Source organism: Sinocyclocheilus grahami, unplaced genomic scaffold (genome assembly GCF_001515645.1).
Source record: "Sinocyclocheilus grahami isolate Dianchi unplaced genomic scaffold, SAMN03320097.WGS_v1.1 scaffold631.1, whole genome shotgun sequence".
Lineage (NCBI taxonomy): Eukaryota > Metazoa > Chordata > Actinopteri > Cypriniformes > Cyprinidae > Sinocyclocheilus > Sinocyclocheilus grahami.
The window spans coordinates 242,284-260,670 of NW_015505810.1; the positions used below are offsets into that span (position 1 = coordinate 242,284).

The window sequence follows — 18,387 nt, forward strand, 5'->3', positions numbered from 1 at the left end:
AGTGTGATTGTGGCCGTTAGTCCAGTTTCTCTAAATGAACAGAACTGCGATTACTGCACGAGTGCTGCAGCCGCTAGCAAAATAACTCTTGAGTAGCATTAATCAGACTTTCACATCGTTTCCTTTAACACTGATCTACACATGACCTCACGGTGAACCGCCAGAGAGCCGGTTATTGTGACGCTTCATCAAAGCACCACGGCTACAAACTTTCTCAGGGCTTTCAAGTCAAGATTTGTTCCTAGAAAGAGCATAATCTTGTTTAATCTCTGCGACATGAGCTCACCATTATTTTTACCAGCAGTGCTTCAAAAACCGTCCGGCAGCCGAACGAATGAACGTTGGCGGATATTTGCATAGTGAGGTCAAAAACGAGCCACATCACAGAGCGGAGATGCAAGGATGGACATAAGGATCCGGGAGCGTCCCGAGGAGACTGACCTGCTCCGAAAGCGAAGAAGAAGCTCTTGTCGGGCTGCTCCTCCAGCAGCGCTCTGACGCGGCGGCCCATGCGCTCGTTACGCGTGTAGATCAGCTCCTGTCTGAAGTAGCGCTCGATCTCCTGCGCCGTCACCTGCTCGCTCGCCGGCAGCGTCGCGTTCTTGAAGCTCGGCACCTGGACGCAAATCACAGAGATATCGCTGCAGTCTAGAAAAACAGCTGTTTTTACAGTTTTTCTCGATTGCTAACACACTATTTGATTGCAATTTTAAAAACTTCATTGTCCCCCCTTAGGGGTAATTTGTTCCGCAGCATGATAGATTTTGTATTTACACCACATACAAGACAGACAATACACAACATTACAGTTTTTCTCGATTGCTAACACACTATGGCCCGGTTTCACAGACAGGGCTTAAACTAAGCCAGGATTAGGCCAATAGTTCAATTAGGACATTTAAGTAATTTTTATGAACGTACTTAGAAAAAAAACATTACTGGTGTGTAGTGTTGGGGGTAACACATTTTCTCAGAAGACTAAGAAACTGTTATAGTATAACAAATAAGGATATTACCAATACTGTAATGCAACTTGGCAGAGGATGCTGCATTTATTTATTTACAGTAACTGAAAGTATATTTCAATCTGTGTTCACTGTATATCCTGTTGCTTGGTTTTTTAACTTTTCTCTTCTAGTGCTTTTCATCTACCGTAAGATCACTTTACAGTAGTGTAGTGAAAGTAAACTTTTCTTACAGTTTAATGCAGAATTTTACTGTATCTGCACCGCTCTATTTATGCTGAGTACTGTAACAGATATTGACCTGCAAAATGTCTCCTGCTTCCCAAAAGCAGGTTTTTGTAACAGTGTTTTGAACTGATCTCACTGGTGTTCTCTAGTCAGGAAAATACTCTGTGTGTCATCTGAGGCCAAAGCTTGAGTCTGACCAAAGAGTTTTTGACTAAACTGTTTGATTTTGAGCTGGAAGTTTGCACACGTTGGTGTGTAGTTTTGAGATTTGTGTTTATAGTTGTGAGAAAATGGTGAATTGTGTGCTAGCAATCGAGAAAAACTGTAATAGCACATTAAGAAAAACAAAATTAAAAACTACCTCTTCCTACAAACAAACAATTCACCATTTTCTAATGAAATGAGATCTGAAGAATGAATGCTGTATCAGATGCAGGTAATCACACTCGCTCAGTCCATCTCTCTCTCATAACACTGTACTATACACTGCTTTAATACAGTAATACAATAAGCTTTCAATGAAGCAACTCAACTCGTCCATTCGTTACGAGTTCTAAAGTAATGTTTTGTAATTAGTAACGGAGCTGGGCTCAGCTGTTAAACTCAAACTGAGATTTGAATCTGTAGTGGAAGGACGTATTCTGCACAAAAGAGGGTTTTTAAAGACACTCCGTTGTTATTTTGTTTATGTATTTACACACTCGTGCCGTCGAACTGTTGTATAAGTGCAATATCAAAACAAATCTTTTCATAGGATTAAACTGAGAGGTAAAGTGTCCTGGAGGACTACATGCTCTGTGACTCTATTGAGTCAGACTGAATGTGGCGTGACAGGACCTCAGTACCTGCGAGGTGTCGTGGTTGAAGATGATGGAGTTGAGGTCTCCACAGTTGTAGTGCTTGATCAGGTGCTCTGTGGTGTAAGGCACCTGCAGGCCCCCGGCGCGGAGACTCTCCTGCTGCAGCAACGTCTGATTCAGAGCAAAGACCACCTGAAACACAAACCAGAGCTTTAGTGTTCATCCTGCACACCTCCCAGAGAACCTCTGCCATCATGCTGCCCAAACCTGCACGACTGACTGCTCTCTGTGAAGATATTCTGAAAATAAATATACAGTACTTATTTCATGCTAAGTATGCTACAAATACATTAATAAAAGGTCCTGCAATTGTACTTTTAGAATACTAAACTGGTATACTTCAAGTCTGCTAAATTGGAACAACCAATTTTGTACTTAATGCACTTTAATTGTGCAGAAGTACAATTAAGAATATACTTAGTATATTTGATTGTGCTAAAGTGGAACTATTGCAAGTATACTTCAGGTACATTTCGCATTTAAAGTCTGATATTATTCAAAGATCATACAATCCTCATCAAAAGTGACATTAAAACACATTTTAGGCTTAATATAAAGAAACGTGCATTGTGCACAAGTAGTATGCCAAGTAAAGTTTAATTTTAATTTTTATATCAGTAAGTCTCGAGTTGTCTGTCAGTAAATATGTTAATAGATTTGAACTATACTTAGTATGAAATAAATGTATTTTAATTATATAACTTTTTTACTAGGGTTGGTAACTCGACAGTTTTGGTTCCCGCTGACATTTTCAATTGTACTTTTTTGTCCATACAGTGGAAGTCAATGGGAACAGAAACAGGAACCAACAGTCTTGAATTTCATCTAAATATCTTATATTTAATAATTATGTCTTAACTTATATGTTACTTTGTGCTCCACAGAAGAAAGTCATACTGAGGGTGAGTAAATGATAACAGAATGATGATTTTTGGGTGAACTATCTTACGAGTAAAAGTACTTTAAAATCAATCCTAAATATAACTGGAAGCCAGTGTAAGGACCTGAGGACTGGTGTGATATGCTCAGATTTTCTGGTTCTAGTCAGAATCCTGGCAGCAGCGTTCTGGATGAGCTGCAGCTATCTAATGGTCTTCTTGGGATCAGAAAGCCCGACCCAGTTTTGAGTCAAACGCAGCACTGAGATCTAGTAGTACCAGTGCTGATTATTTGCCAGAATCACAATTTAAGCAAATATCATTTATTATCTTTATGAGCGCTGTCTCTGTGCTGTGATGCGGTCGGAAACCAGATTGACTCCAAGTTGACTCCTTTTATACTGCAGGTTCTTTGTAGTCATGTATTCAGCCCAAGCAACCTTGCTGGGAGTGGTCTGCTGATGAACGACTGAACTTTAAGTCTTCGAAGTGTTTCAAAGAGTTCACTGAAATCCTTCTTAAGGAGTTCTGACTGCTCTTAGCTGCTGGCTGATACGATCCATGTTCAGTCACATTTGGGGATTCCTCACCCACATTCATTAATGCTTCAAATCTGTTCTCAAGGTGTATAGGGGGTGGTAGAATACCAGTGTTTGCAAGCCTTGTCATAGCCGTATCTGGGGTAGAGGATGCTACGGAAGCAATACAAGATACTCATGACAAGAACCACAATCCTTTGTAGAAGTCTGTGGCAGTTCATGCAGCAAGTAGACATTTTCTTTCTCTTCTGTTTGAGTGTAGGCAGCTGTGTTTTCCCGTCTCCGCAATGTAAGTTGCTGGCAGTGGGAGGCAAAGAGTCTTCTTTTTTGTAGTATTATTCCTGTCCCGAAAAGTTTTTAGTTTAGTGTCTGTGCCAAAAATGTGTTGTTTGAGCACTGTGCTGATCTGCTGAAGTTAAATTTTAAGAAAAATCTGAGGAAAGTGCATAACAACAAGTATGTTGTTGTGCTTCTACTTTATGCAGTAAAGTAAAAGCACAACAACATACACAAACATGTGTGGATCACAAATGCTGCACTTACACACAACTTTTTTAGAGGCTTGATCAGTATATGAGGACTAGTGCTAGTGAAGACAGACAAGAAGAAGTGTTTGTGTCTGACGCTCCTGAAGGAGGTTCTGCTGAAGCGTGAGTGAAACTCTCACAGATCAAAGGCTCCGCGGAGGAGAGTTTCTCTTAATTAGTTCTAGCTGTCGCTTTTTGTTGCTTCTGCTGCTGCAGCTCACCATTGTGTCACCATGAAATTCCCCAGTGTTTACACACACACACACACACACACACACGCACACACACACACACACACACACACATGCACTCACCTGACCCAGCTAATCAAGTCATTTAGGTTTATTTGAAAACTACATGGTATGTGTGTTGGGGCAGGGTTGGAATTAAACTCTGCAGGGCTATGGCCCTCCAGGATCTGAGTTAGACACCCCTGGTTTAGACTAGGGTGACCATACGTGCCATTTTCCCAGGACGCGCCCTGGCCATTTTGATGTCAAACACTGATCGGTCTGCACACGCAAACAAAGCCAAAACCTAGATATTTTAGGCAATATAGAAATCCTGGCCAGGACGCGTCCTGGGAAAATGGCACGTATGGTCACCCTAGTTTAGACTGATCACTCACAATAGTTCCTCTTCCAAACAAACAAGTGTATTTGCTCCCAACAGGAGACTCAATCATGTTTCCTCCACCTGTGAGCTCATAGCCAAATGCTGCAGATGAGTTTAAGAGTTTCACACACACACACACACACTCAAACTCTTTTCATCAGCGCCGGTAACACTCTCTGGCCCCGTCCGTCATTGTTTGAGGGGCTCGTCCCAGAGAGGAGGGCAAAGCCCAGCAGATGCCTTCTTGTCTGGGACAAAGGGCCCCCGTCGGCCGCTGGGCTCCCTGCGCTTTCATCCCGCGCTCATCAAAGCCTCCTGCTCTGCATTTGAAAGCGCGCTGGCTTTGTGCTGCTCACATTAGCCTATCGCCACCCCGCTAGCCTCCCAAACTCCCTCCATCTGCCGCGGCCAAAGCATCTTCAGCGGCGCAAAAGAGCCTTTCAGCCCCTTAAATTACGGCGCGGAGGAGGAGGAGGCGCTGAATGAAAGAGCCGGGCCTGAACGAATGCGTTGTGTCCGTTCTGTGGGTCACTGGCCACATTCACACGCGCGGGAACCAGAGAGCGTCCATATCAAAGCACAGCGGCCCTATGAAAGTCAATAATTCAGCTTTGTGATGGAAATCACCCGTTACGTTACGATGGATGCGCTGAAAACACTCCACAGAGCTGAAGAGTGTGTGATTTCTGCACCGAACACAATCACAGAAATAATAACGATGATTGAGTCCAAACAGGTTTCCCAAACACTCAAATCAGCTGAAAATCTGCGACAGGGCTCAAATAATATTAGTCTTAAGGTCCGTTCACACCGAAAACAATAACGATAACCATATTAGCGTCCACACCAATGCATGATATCGTTCTGTTTGTTGTAAGCATGTGCTGCTGTCGTCTTGTCGCTTTACAGTGTTTTACGATCGCTGGGACATATTTCTCAATACTTAGGTCAATTCTTCAGAACTCTTCAGACAGCGAGCACAACATCAGTCTCTGTGGGCTAAACTGCTTTGCTTTGGCACAAAATGCATTCATTGACGACATCTGTCAGATTACATGAATTCTTTTATGACTTCTGCACAAACGCCACCAAGACTTTATGTACTACACAAGCCAATTTGCACGTTTACATACTGTTTTCAAACCCTAGCACAGTACAAAAGCAAACATTGTATAATGCTACCTGTTGTTAGTGCTTTTTAGGTGGTTGTGTTATGAGTGATAAAGTGTGTATGTTTGCTAGTGTTATGGAAGAATGAGTTGATTTGAGACATAGTTTGAGGTAGTTTTAGTGCATTTTGAATGTGAGATGAACTGCTGTGTCGAGTTGAAAGATGGTTAGGAGAACTGTGTGAAGAGTTTTTAAAAGTGACTTTAGTATTGAGAAATGTGTTCTAGAGATTGTAAAAAAAACTGTAATGATTCAATGTTTTTATTGTTAATTCATTGCTGAAAGTGATTCTGACGATAACGTTCCTGTGTGTCGTTACTGATATAGTTGTGGTGTGGACTTCACTATTCTTTTAAACTCAGATCGATTTTTAAAACAATATGAATAACAATATTACAAAAAGTTGTGTTCTTGGTGTGAACAGGCATTTAGTCCTGAAAAATTACCAAACTTCCAAGACTGTCAGCACATACTCAGAATCAGAGTCATGAACAATTTGCTATTGAATCGATCAGATCAAAGTTGTAAAAGCATCAATAAACAAATGTCACCATTGGTGTGGATGATAAGAGTTATCGTTATAGCTATATAAACTCTATGGTTATATATATGAATGCCACACACATCTGCGTTTACAGTCTGTTCAGTCTTCAGATATCTATGTTCTGGCTTTAATCGTAGATGTGAAGTGGATGTGTGCCGCTGTGATTGAGGAGCGTCTGTCTGTGAGTGATGGTCCCGTGCTAATGGACGCCGTTAACGGCACAAACTCTTTCTCATGACATCATCCGCACTCTGTTTCCCACCAGCTAAGAACACAAACAAAGCCAGAGCTCGACAGCGCTCAGTACGGCCGCAGGATTTGTGAATGGACTCTGATAAACTGGGAAACTTTCCCACGATGCCCTGCCTGCGCATTACTCCAGCAGACGAGTAACGTGACGCGTAACGCTGAGCTTCAGATGCACACGCTTAACCCAGACTCACACTAATTCAGAACAGAGCCGCTGTGTGTGAGTGTGAGTGAGTGTGTGTGTGAGTGTGTGTGTGTGTGTGAGAGTCAGTGAGTGTGAGTGTGAGTGTGTGTGTGAGTGTGTGTGTGAGTGTGTGTGTGTGTGAGAGTCAGTGAGTGTGAGTGTGAGTGTGTGTGTGAGTGTGTGTGTGAGTGTGTGTGTGTGTGAGAGTCAGTGAGTGTGAGTGTGAGTGTGTGTGTGAGTGTGTGTGTGAGTGTGTGTGTGTGTGAGAGTCAGTGAGTGTGAGTGTGAGTGTGTGTGTGAGTGTGTGTGTGAGTGTGTGTGTGTGTGAGAGTCAGTGAGTGTGAGTGTGAGTGTGTGTGTGAGTGTGTGTGTGAGTGTGTGTGTGTGTGAGAGTCAGTGAGTGTGAGTGTGAGTGTGTGTGTGAGTGTGTGTGTGAGTGTGTGTGTGTGTGAGAGTCAGTGAGTGTGAGTGTGAGTGTGTGTGTGAGTGTGTGTGTGAGTGTGTGTGTGTGTGAGAGTCAGTGAGTGTGAGTGTGAGTGTGTGTGTGAGTGTGTGTGTGAGTGTGTGTGTGTGTGAGAGTCAGTGAGTGTGAGTGTGAGTGTGTGTGTGAGTGTGTGTGTGAGTGTGTGTGTGTGTGAGAGTCAGTGAGTGTGAGTGTGAGTGTGTGTGTGAGTGTGTGTGTGAGTGTGTGTGTGTGTGAGAGTCAGTGAGTGTGAGTGTGAGTGTGTGTGTGAGTGTGTGTGTGAGTGTGTGTGTGTGTGAGAGTCAGTGAGTGTGAGTGTGAGTGTGTGTGTGAGTGTGTGTGTGAGTGTGTGTGTGTGTGAGAGTCAGTGAGTGTGAGTGTGAGTGTGTGTGTGAGTGTGTGTGTGAGTGTGTGTGTGTGTGAGAGTCAGTGAGTGTGAGTGTGAGTGTGTGTGTGAGTGTGTGTGTGAGTGTGTGTGTGTGTGAGAGTCAGTGAGTGTGAGTGTGAGTGTGTGTGTGAGTGTGTGTGTGAGTGTGTGTGTGTGTGAGAGTCAGTGAGTGTGAGTGTGAGTGTGTGTGTGAGTGTGTGTGTGAGTGTGTGTGTGTGTGAGAGTCAGTGAGTGTGAGTGTGAGTGTGTGTGTGAGTGTGTGTGTGAGTGTGTGTGTGTGTGAGAGTCAGTGAGTGTGAGTGTGAGTGTGTGTGTGAGTGTGTGTGTGAGTGTGTGTGTGTGTGAGAGTCAGTGAGTGTGAGTGTGAGTGTGTGTGTGAGTGTGTGTGTGAGTGTGTGTGTGTGTGAGAGTCAGTGAGTGTGAGTGTGAGTGTGTGTGTGTGTGTGTGTGTGTGTGTGTGAGCGCATTTCTTCTGTGACTGGAGTTTGGCTTTGATTTGTTTCAGTGCCAGACAGTCATAACACACACAAAAGCTCTCTCTCTCAAACCTCACCATCAGGGTTTCATCTAAACTTCTGTCAAGCTAATGTGTTGATGGACTTCTGAGGAAGGACTAGTCACTGGATTAACTAAGTAAACTAGTTCAGTGAGTTATCATTTGCCTTTAGAGGAACTCGTGACTGGAATAGACTTCCACCAGAATAATATCCCACACAAAAAAAAATTCTTTAAAATTAAAGGTTAAAACATAACAATGGTGTACTACAAAACAGAAAAGTTTTTCCGGTAACACATGTTGCATGTATTTATTATTATAATAACACGTAATTATGCATAATTACATGCAGGTAACCCTGAACCAAACTCTTATCCTAACCCTAACCATACAGTAAGTGCATGTAGTTAATTAATATTACTCAGTACTTAAATGTGTAATTACACTGTAACAAGGACACCTTAAAATAAAGTGTAACCGTCTTTCCTTTATATTTTTGAAAAAAATTGCATATAGCAAACAATCCCCGTTCACACAGATCTGTGAAAATAACTAAAATGCTGTATTATGCATGCCAGGCCAGTACTGGTGATGTGACTTGAAACTCGTGCATGCCTATAGACTGAACATTTATGTTTATATAGTTTAGACGGAGATGATAAAGGTATCATTTACAAAAACCTGCACTTTGTTTTCAAAAGTTTGTGTTTTCAGATCCTTAAAAACGAACGGCCAAAATGCGTACTGTTTTTAGTTGAACGTTATGTAAATGTCCCCTTAGTGTTGTTCATTTTGTTTTAAGAAAAGCATCAAGTAAAACCTTAGAGTTTTGTCTGTGACAACTTCTGGAGAAACTGAGCTTCCACACAAGCTGACACAACATCACTGGACACTGTTTTCTGAGTTTCATCTCCTGCAGATTTCACAAAGTGTCACAGTTTGCCGTCTGCTTTGGTTTCATTCCCTGTGGAGGGTCTTTATCTCACTGTGACGTCTCCAGACCGGCTCAACAGCATCACTAAAAGCAGCTCGCACCGCCGTAAACATTCCCGCACTGCATTAGTGAGTTAAACATCAACACGCTAAAGGTCCTCCTGACAGCTGCGGCTCCAGCGCTTCAGACGGCTGCCATAAAGATTCAACTGAATGAATGATTCAAACATTAAGAGTGCATCACTAAATCAGCTCAATGATTCAGGTGACTCACTCATAAACAGTCATTTAATTTCCGAATGAATCAACTGAATAAATAATCATTTAAATTAAATATAAGCATGAGTCACAGTGAATCACTGAATCGTTTGAGTGCTGAATGAGTCAAGTGACTCACTCATAAAGAGTTACTTTTAAGAATAGAATAAATAATTCAATGACTCATTCTTAAAAACAGAGCCACTAATGCACTGACATATGTATATGTATTTATGGAAATATCTGTGTCTATGGAAATGAGGAAGCTGTAGGCCTTCAGTCTTGAGCTCTAATGTGATTTTATGTCTAATGTTATTCTAAGTAGGTGGTTCTTGTCTGGAACTAATTGCGGTGCGGTTATGTGACGAACAGACAAATGCAGGTCGGCGTAGATGCGATGCATAAGCGCTTTGATCAGTCTAGAGAGACGCAGGTCATTTAGTCTGTGTTCTACATATACTCCGCAGGCCCTGTGTTTACCTTTCTGCTCAATCGCAGCCAAATATTTACGCTGTCTGACAGAATCAGTGTCACACGCTTAAGTAAAGTGGCTGGGCTTTGATTGACAGCTTCATCCGGCCCACACACGCAGCCTCAGCCAATCAGCTCGCAAGAACAGAGCACCTCGAACTCCAGACGTCTTGATGACGGATTTTAAACATAAACATGTCCAAAGGTCTCTCAGTGAATCTGAGCACATGTGATACCTGTACAAGAGTTAGAAAATGATTCAAATGTTTAGCATGCCACGACACTCTCAAAAAAGAGCGATTGTAAAACCCTTAAAGAACAACTTTGTGCCTTATTTACCCCTAAAACGTTCATAGAAGTACCTTAATGGTACATTCTAATACTCTGTGGTACTAATATGCCCCTTTTAGAGGTAAAACAGGTACAGAGTAGTCCAAATTCCAAGACTGAACTTGCATGCATAATCAAACCACAGCATTATGTGAAGTTGCACGCGTCTGCTTGGCTTCAGCTCAAGCATCTCACACTGAAAATCTTCATGTAAAATCGTCCCTGTAGTGGAAAATATGTGCGGATAACCTCTCAACCCCAAAGAAATGGATCTGCATGTGGCCGCGAGCCATCGGCCGTTTGTGGCTTTTCAACCAGCTTCAAAATTGATGTAGACACTGAAACAGAGTCCATCCGTCCGACCGCAAACACACACTCACACACACACACACACACACACACTCACACACACACTCTCTCTCACTCACACACTCACACACACTCACACACACACACACTCACACACACACTCTCTCTCACTCACACACTCACACACACTCACACACACACACACTCACACACACACTCTCTCTCACTCACACACTCACACACACTCACACACACACACACTCACACACACACTCTCTCTCACTCACACACTCACACACACTCACACACACACACACTCACACACACACTCTCTCTCACTCACACACTCACACACACTCACACACACACACACTCACACACACACTCTCTCTCACTCACACACTCACACACACTCACACACACACACACTCACACACACACTCTCTCTCACTCACACACTCACACACACTCACACACACACACACTCACACACACACTCTCTCTCACTCACACACTCACACACACTCACACACACACACACTCACACACACACTCTCTCTCACTCACACACTCACACACACTCACACACACACACACTCACACACACACTCTCTCTCACTCACACACTCACACACACTCACACACACACACACTCACACACACACTCTCTCTCACTCACACACTCACACACACTCACACACACACACACTCACACACACACTCTCTCTCACTCACACACTCACACACACTCACACACACACACACTCACACACACACACTCTCACACACACACACACTCACACACACACACACACACACACACACTCTCTCACAGACACACACACACACACACACACACACACATGCGTGTGATGGGAGCAGATTCTAAACATATTTGAAACAGAGTTGCTTGTGAATGCATCCGCATCCGTGTGATTGCATGAGGAATTTCACAGAGGAGTTCTGGCAAACGCTGGGAAAAGTGAAGAGTCAGAAGAGTGTGAGAAACAGAACGTGCACAGCGGTAAAGAGCTGCTCGGTTGGTTGAGGTTTTAATGCCACACCAGCTTCGTTGGCTATTGTCACGGCGAGAAACGAGTTGAAATACAATACAAGTGCTACTATAAAAGGTTTTAGATAAAAACTCTAAAATGAATTAAGGTTCGACTGCTAAAAATGTCTTCAAAAGTGTTTACCGATAATAAAAGCCCCGATTGAAAAACAAACATGAAGCATTGCAAATGAAATCAGTTCTCTCCGGCTGGTAAACACCTTCAAACTTCCATTGGATTGTGGTGATTGCATAACAGGTGGGCGTGGCTCTGAGGCTCCGCCTTCTGTGATGCGGAAATCTTCTGCTCCGTCGCTGAGCGCAGGCGCCAGTAAAAACATGAACACACTGGAGAGCTGCTTTACAGTAGAAATTAAAGTTGCCCTTCTAATTCTAAAGTGACACTGACTTCTAGTGTTCAATACTCTAAAGGTGCTTGTATTAAAGGAATAGTTCACCCAAAAATGAAAATCTGCGGTAAATGTGCTCACCCTCAGGCCAGCCCAGATTAAGATGAGTCTGTTTCTTCATCAGATTTGGAGAAATGTCACTTGCTCACCAATGGATCCCGAATTAAGCGTTATTATGGATTTGCATTTTAGTTGGAAGCAATGGTGCTCTCTCACTCACTGTGAGAGTGTGTGTGTAGTTTTTATGAGGTCAGTGAGCACACACACACACACACACACACACACAAAGAGCTCCATCCTCAAAGACAAACACTCTTTGGGTGTAAATGACCCTGAAAGCACGTGGAATTCTCTCTCAGCCGGGACAAAAAGTACACAATGCAGGGGCGCAGGCCGCGAGCAAACGCTTTCACACACGAGACCCTCCGAGAACAACAGCTCAACAATACGGCCCTGGCGAGATTCTCTCTGTGGATCGGTCGGAGAGCCGCGAGAGACTTCAGAGAGCGAGAGACCGCCGGCGTGAAAGAGAGTTTGACAGCAGCGTCTTTCATCTGCTGCAGGAGGGGACTGTGGGAGTGGGATTACATCAGCGCTCGTAACTCTACATATACTCACAGCACACACACGAGTGTTTGGAGCTCTGGTGCTGGTGTATAAGTGCTTCGGTCAGCAGTCAGCAGTGTGAATCCACCAGCATCTGCTCTGAGATTAAACCCTCAGCGGCTGAGAAACAGTGAACACTGAGGCGCTCAGCAGGACAAATAAGAAATATTACAGGGGTTTTTTCAGCTGCTTGCACAGATTTTCAAAACTTTGCCTCTTTTTTCAAAACTTCACACACAAATCCAAGAATTGCACACAAAATGCAAAACGCCTCTCATCTCTTGCAAAATGAAGCGCTGCATTCAAAACATCACAAACACATCTCAAAAGCAAACACCTTTGCCATAATATTAATTCCTGTTAGATTTGTGGTTGGAAGCAATGGTGCTCTCTCACTCACTGTGAGAGTGTGTGTGTAGTTTTTATGAGGTCAGTGAGCACACACACACACACACACACTCTCTCACACACACACACAAAGAGCTCCATCCTCAAAGACAAACACTCTTTGGGTGTAAATGACCCTGAAAGCGCGTGGAATTCTCTCTCAGCCGGGACAAAAAGTACACAATGCAGGGGCGCAGGCCGCGAGCAAACGCTTTCACACACGAGACCCTCCGAGAACAACAGCTCAACAATACGGCCCTGGCGAGATTCTCTCTGTGGATCGGTCAGAGAGCCGCGAGAGACTTCAGAGAGCGAGAGACCGCCGGCGTGAAAGAGAGTTTGACAGCAGCGTCTTTCATCTGCTGCAGGAGGGGACTGTGGGAGTGCGATTACATCAGCGCTCGTAACTCTACATATACTCACAGCACACACACGAGTGTTTGGAGCTCTGGTGCTGGTGTATAAGTGCTTCGGTCAGCAGTCAGCAGTGTGAATCCACCAGCATCTGCTCTGAGATTAAACCCTCAGCGGCTGAGAAACAGTGAACACTGAGGCGCTCAGCAGGACAAATAAGAAATATTACAGGGGTTTTTTCAGCTGCTTGCACAGATTTTCAAAACTTTGCCTCTTTTTTCAAAACTTCACACACAAATCCAAGAATTGCACACAAAATGCAAAACGCCTCTCATCTCTTGCAAAATGAAGCGCTGCATTCAAAACATCACGAACACATCTCAAAAGCAAACACCTTTGCCATAATATTAATTCCTGTTAGATTTGTGTGTGTTGCATAGAGAAGTGTGTGTTGTGTTTTGCAAAAAAGTGTTTTATGAAATTGAAAACCGAGTCAAAGGCTGAGATTAGTGTCTGGTTCTGTAGGTTTGGTGTGTGCTTCTGCTGTTTAAGTGTCAGCTTTCAGAAACTGTGTGACTTTGTGTGGAAGCAGCTGAAAAAGAACTGTAATCTGGGGAAAATCTGAACAAAAAAAAAATCCATAAGCACAGCTTTGCATTAGTCTGGAAGTCTGTTTCTGACACAGAATTAAAAAAATCTAAACTGCGATTTTTTTAATCATAATTCAGACTTTTCTTCACAGAAGTACAATAAAAAGTCCGAATTCTGAGATATCAACTTACAATTCTGACTTCTCAGGATTTCGGGAAAGTTTTTTATTCATTGAGGAAATGTGCTTCCATTCATTCAGCTGATGAACACGCACTGAGAAGATATAAGCAATTATCAAATTCATTGCTAGTAAATTTCACAAATAATTACAAAGAAACAGCAAGTAACAATTAATTAAATATGACATTTTGAAGAAGAAAGACTGAAATTGAAAAGTTTTATTTTTTATTTTTTATTTTATAAAAATAAATGTTACATAATATAAATATGAAATTAATTAATTAATTAAAAATACAAATTATATATATATAATGAATAATAATAATAATATATTTTTTGTAAAACATACTCTAATAATCTTGGTTTAGAAGTTCAAAAATAATTTTTTTACAGTGTTCTGTTTACTATGAACTTCAAAACCTCAGCCTGTACAGCATCATAACTGATCGCGCTCCTGTGCATCAGAGCCTGACACACTAACAGCAGACTAACACGCTGTTTGATTCTCTGATACTCGTGTATTAGCACCTTAAGAGGAACAATAGCGGCTGTAATTACTCACACACACATGCTAATGGAGGCCGACACACAAACAATCCCTGAGTGCCTGTCGAAGACCACAGGACAGAACAATAGCAGGGAGTGATGGCCATTAAAGAGCTTCAGCGGGAGCAAAGATATGCTTTCACACACACTCACACACACACACACTCACACACACACTCACACACACACACACACACACACACACACACACACACACACACACACACACACACACACACACACACACACACACACACACACACACACACACACACACACACACACACACACACACACACACACACACACACTCACACACACACACACACACACACACACTCACCTGACACACAAATGAGAAACACAGAGATGTTTTACTGCGGAAACTTCAGGACTGCAACACACCGAGCCAGCAAAACACGAGAGTGTGAGCACGTTTCTGAAGTAAAGAGACGGAGCATTCACATGCATGTTAATATGCAGTAATGTTATCAGTTTAACTGCACTGACACTATCAGATGAGAACAAAACTAGAACTGGAAGGATCTGAATGAGTTTGTTTCATAATTGATGAATTTTACAACACTAAGGGAATAGTTCACCAAATTTGCTGAAAAAGATTTGGATGGATGCTCTGCAGTGAATGGGTGCCGTCAGAATGAGAGTCCAAACAGCTGATAAAAACATCACAATAATCCACAGCACTCCAGTCCAGCAGTTAACATCTGGAGAAGACAAAAGCTGAAACACATCCAGCATTAAGATGTTTTTAACTAAGATAAACGTCCATAATTCATAACTCTTCCTCCAGTGAAAAAGTGCATCTGCTGTTGTCTCTCACATCAAAATCTAGCCACATATGTGTTTAGAGCTGTTTAAACGCTGCTTGATCTGTGCAGATTTCTCTCCTGATTCACACCAGAACACTGACTCACTGGAGGAAGAGTTATGAATTATGGACGTTTATTTTAGTTAAAAACATCTTAATGCTGGATGTGTTTCAGCTTTTGTCTTCTCCAGATGTTAACTGCTGGACTGGAGTGCTGTGGATTATTGTGATGTTTTTATCAGCTGTTTGGACTCTCATTCTGACGGCACCCATTCACTGCAGAGCATCCATTGCTGAGACACTGATGCAGTGCTACATTTCTACAAACCTGATGAAGAAACAAACTCATCCTGATCTCTGATGAACTGCGGGTGAACACATTTTCAGCACATGTTCATGTTTGGCTGAACATTTCCTTTAATACTGTTATTTTTCCTGCCGAGTACAGCACTGTTTACTGTACAATCACTAAAAGAAACCACGTCTGACATTAACATCTGAGCTCCAGCAGCATGCAAATGAATCTTAATCACAGTAAACAGCATATCTATATAAATGTGATTGTGTTGTGCGTTTGCATCCTAACTGCATAGAGCTGAATTTATTTCAGTAAGAGTTTTGCTGAATGCATTCTGAAGAAAGCACATTTTATAAACTAGAGCGTCCCGGTGCTTGACTCTGATTGGCTGAGCCGCGGTCGAAGCTGTTGTGAATGATGCTACAAAGTAACACACACCTTTGTTTACGTTTGTGTGTTGCTCGGCAACCACTTTGTAGCAACCACAACTGTTTCTGAGGAGCTACATTGTTTGGTGGAAGAATACTGTGTTTATTAATATCATTACACTTTATTTGCTCTGATTTATTTTGTGAAACCTTACTACGTATATGGAGTAACCGTTTATAAAAGCAGTAACCCCCGTGAAACCTAACAACGCCCCTTAGCTGTTATAAATTCACTGTAAACCAGGGCTTCACGGGGCTTACTGCTTTAGTAACCGCGTGTCACACAAAATCTGATTTGAGAGTGTACACGAGCAGCAGAAACAGCCAGCTATTTCATTTCGGCTTCTCTCTAAACTGTGAGCAGAAGCAGTTTTCCGCACTAACAGCCTCATCGTCTGTGAGCTCCAGCGCTGGTTCTGCGTGAGACTCGAGGCTCTGCGGCTGACGGTTTGTGTTTGAGCCGCTCCGATCGCTCCGAGACTCGTCTGTGATCGCAGCGCTGCGAGGCGGCAGATTTAAATGGGCCCCATCTGTACAAACACCATTCATCATTACTGGCCGTGTTTTTGAAATCCAGTGTGATTTGGCAGCGAGATTATTTTCTCTAAGCTTTAAAGTTATGTTTGACGCCACAAAGTGGTAAGCATTAAAAACACCAGTGGAATTCGAGGTTGAGGCGCGTTAAAGGCGCCAGAAGTTATGAAAGCATTTGGCCGGTTCTTACAGTTCCTGATTTTGTCCTGAGATCCAGCGAGGACTCGAAAGTTCAATCATCTGTCTGAACTGAGCTGAATACTGACACTGCTGTCTTTTAGCACTGCTTTACAGAACATAGTTGAGTTTCCATCATTGATTTTGCTTAGGGATGGTAGATATGGCCTACATACATATATATGTGTCCCTGCAGCACAAAAGCAGTGTTAAGTCGCTGGGGGATATTTGTAGCAATAGCCAACAATACATTGTATGGGTCACAATTATACATTTCTCTTTTATGCCAAAAATCATTAGGATATTAAGTAAAGATCATGTTCCATGAAGATATTTTGTAAACTTCCTACCGTAAATATATCAGAACGTAATGTTTGATTAGTAATATGCATTGCTAAGAACTTCATTTGAACAACTTTAAAGATGATTTTCTCAATATTTAGATTTTTTTGCACCCTCAGATTCCAGATTTTCAAATATTGTCCGATCCTAACAAACCATACATCAATGGAAACTTATTATTCAGATTTCAGATGATGCATAAATCTCAATTTCACAAAATTGACCCTTATGACTGGTTTTGTGCTCCAGGGTCACAAATACATATATTTGATTCTTTTATTCTCGTCTAGCAGAGTGCCGGTGTTTGATAAGGATGTTCCACCTGACTCATGACACAGAAATGCATTTTCCTTCAATTTGCAGCCCAAATATGTGAAATGTGTCGTAATGGCTGATCATGTGCAGATGATTTTAGTTCTTAATTCAGTTGTGCATTCATCTGGATTGCTTGTATAGACTGCATGTGTGTGTGTGTGTGTGTGTTTATGGTGGGTTCTTCTGTTAAATGTTGTTTTCTTGCCCTCATATAGTCAGTGAGCTGAGGGTCTGGTCCGTGTGCAGACAGGCGTCTCTGACAGCTGCTCTGTCTCCAGCATGTCAGTTTGAGCTTCCAGCGAGAGCGTTGCGAGCGGCCTGTCCTGCGGCGCAGCTGTGCTCTGACTCCACGGGCTGCATTCGTATTCAAATCCTCCAGCTCGTGCTGCAGATGTGCCTCTAACGTCTCAGACGCTCGTAACGCAGCGTACTTCACTGGATTATCTCACATTAGTGCTCGAACATTTGCATTTACAGCCCTTCTCTTCTGCAGTCTGACTCTCGGGTCTTACACAAGCATTCTGCTGTGCATTTACTGCAATGCGTTCCTCAAAGATGTTTATAATAACAACACACTATAATATTCATTACAATTTGTTTTTGATAAATGTAGTACATTTTTAACAATTTCAGCCTTTTGGAGGTGAGAATAACTAGAAATTACTATATTTCCGTGACTTCTAATTTTTATTTCTTTTCAAGTCTCAAAAATGACCATTTTAGACTCTCAGAAGCTGTTAGTTCAAATACATTTCAAACAAATCCAGTGTACTCGATTTATTCATGCACTAAAAATTCAGCGTTCTTGCACTTTTTGGCCAATAATTTATTAAAAATGTTTTGTTTGTTTTACTTGAGTGTGTGTGTGTGTGTGTGAGAGTGTGTGTGTGTGTGAGTGTGTGTGTGTGTGTGTGAGAGTGTGTGTGTGTGTG

General features: G+C 42.4%; 1 protein-coding gene across 1 annotated transcript in view; it reads right to left on the reverse strand.

Moving 5' to 3' along the window:
- The window catches only part of trabd2a (TraB domain containing 2A), a 72,616-nt gene that overhangs the window by 27,739 nt on the left and 26,490 nt on the right, over positions 1 to 18,387 (reverse strand). The window contains exons 3-4 of the mRNA XM_016241669.1: positions 2,039 to 2,185; positions 442 to 616 (exon numbers count right to left, since the gene is read on the reverse strand). Of these exons, the coding sequence (XP_016097155.1) occupies positions 442 to 616; positions 2,039 to 2,185 (322 nt within the window). The remainder of the gene's footprint in view (positions 1 to 441; positions 617 to 2,038; positions 2,186 to 18,387) is intronic.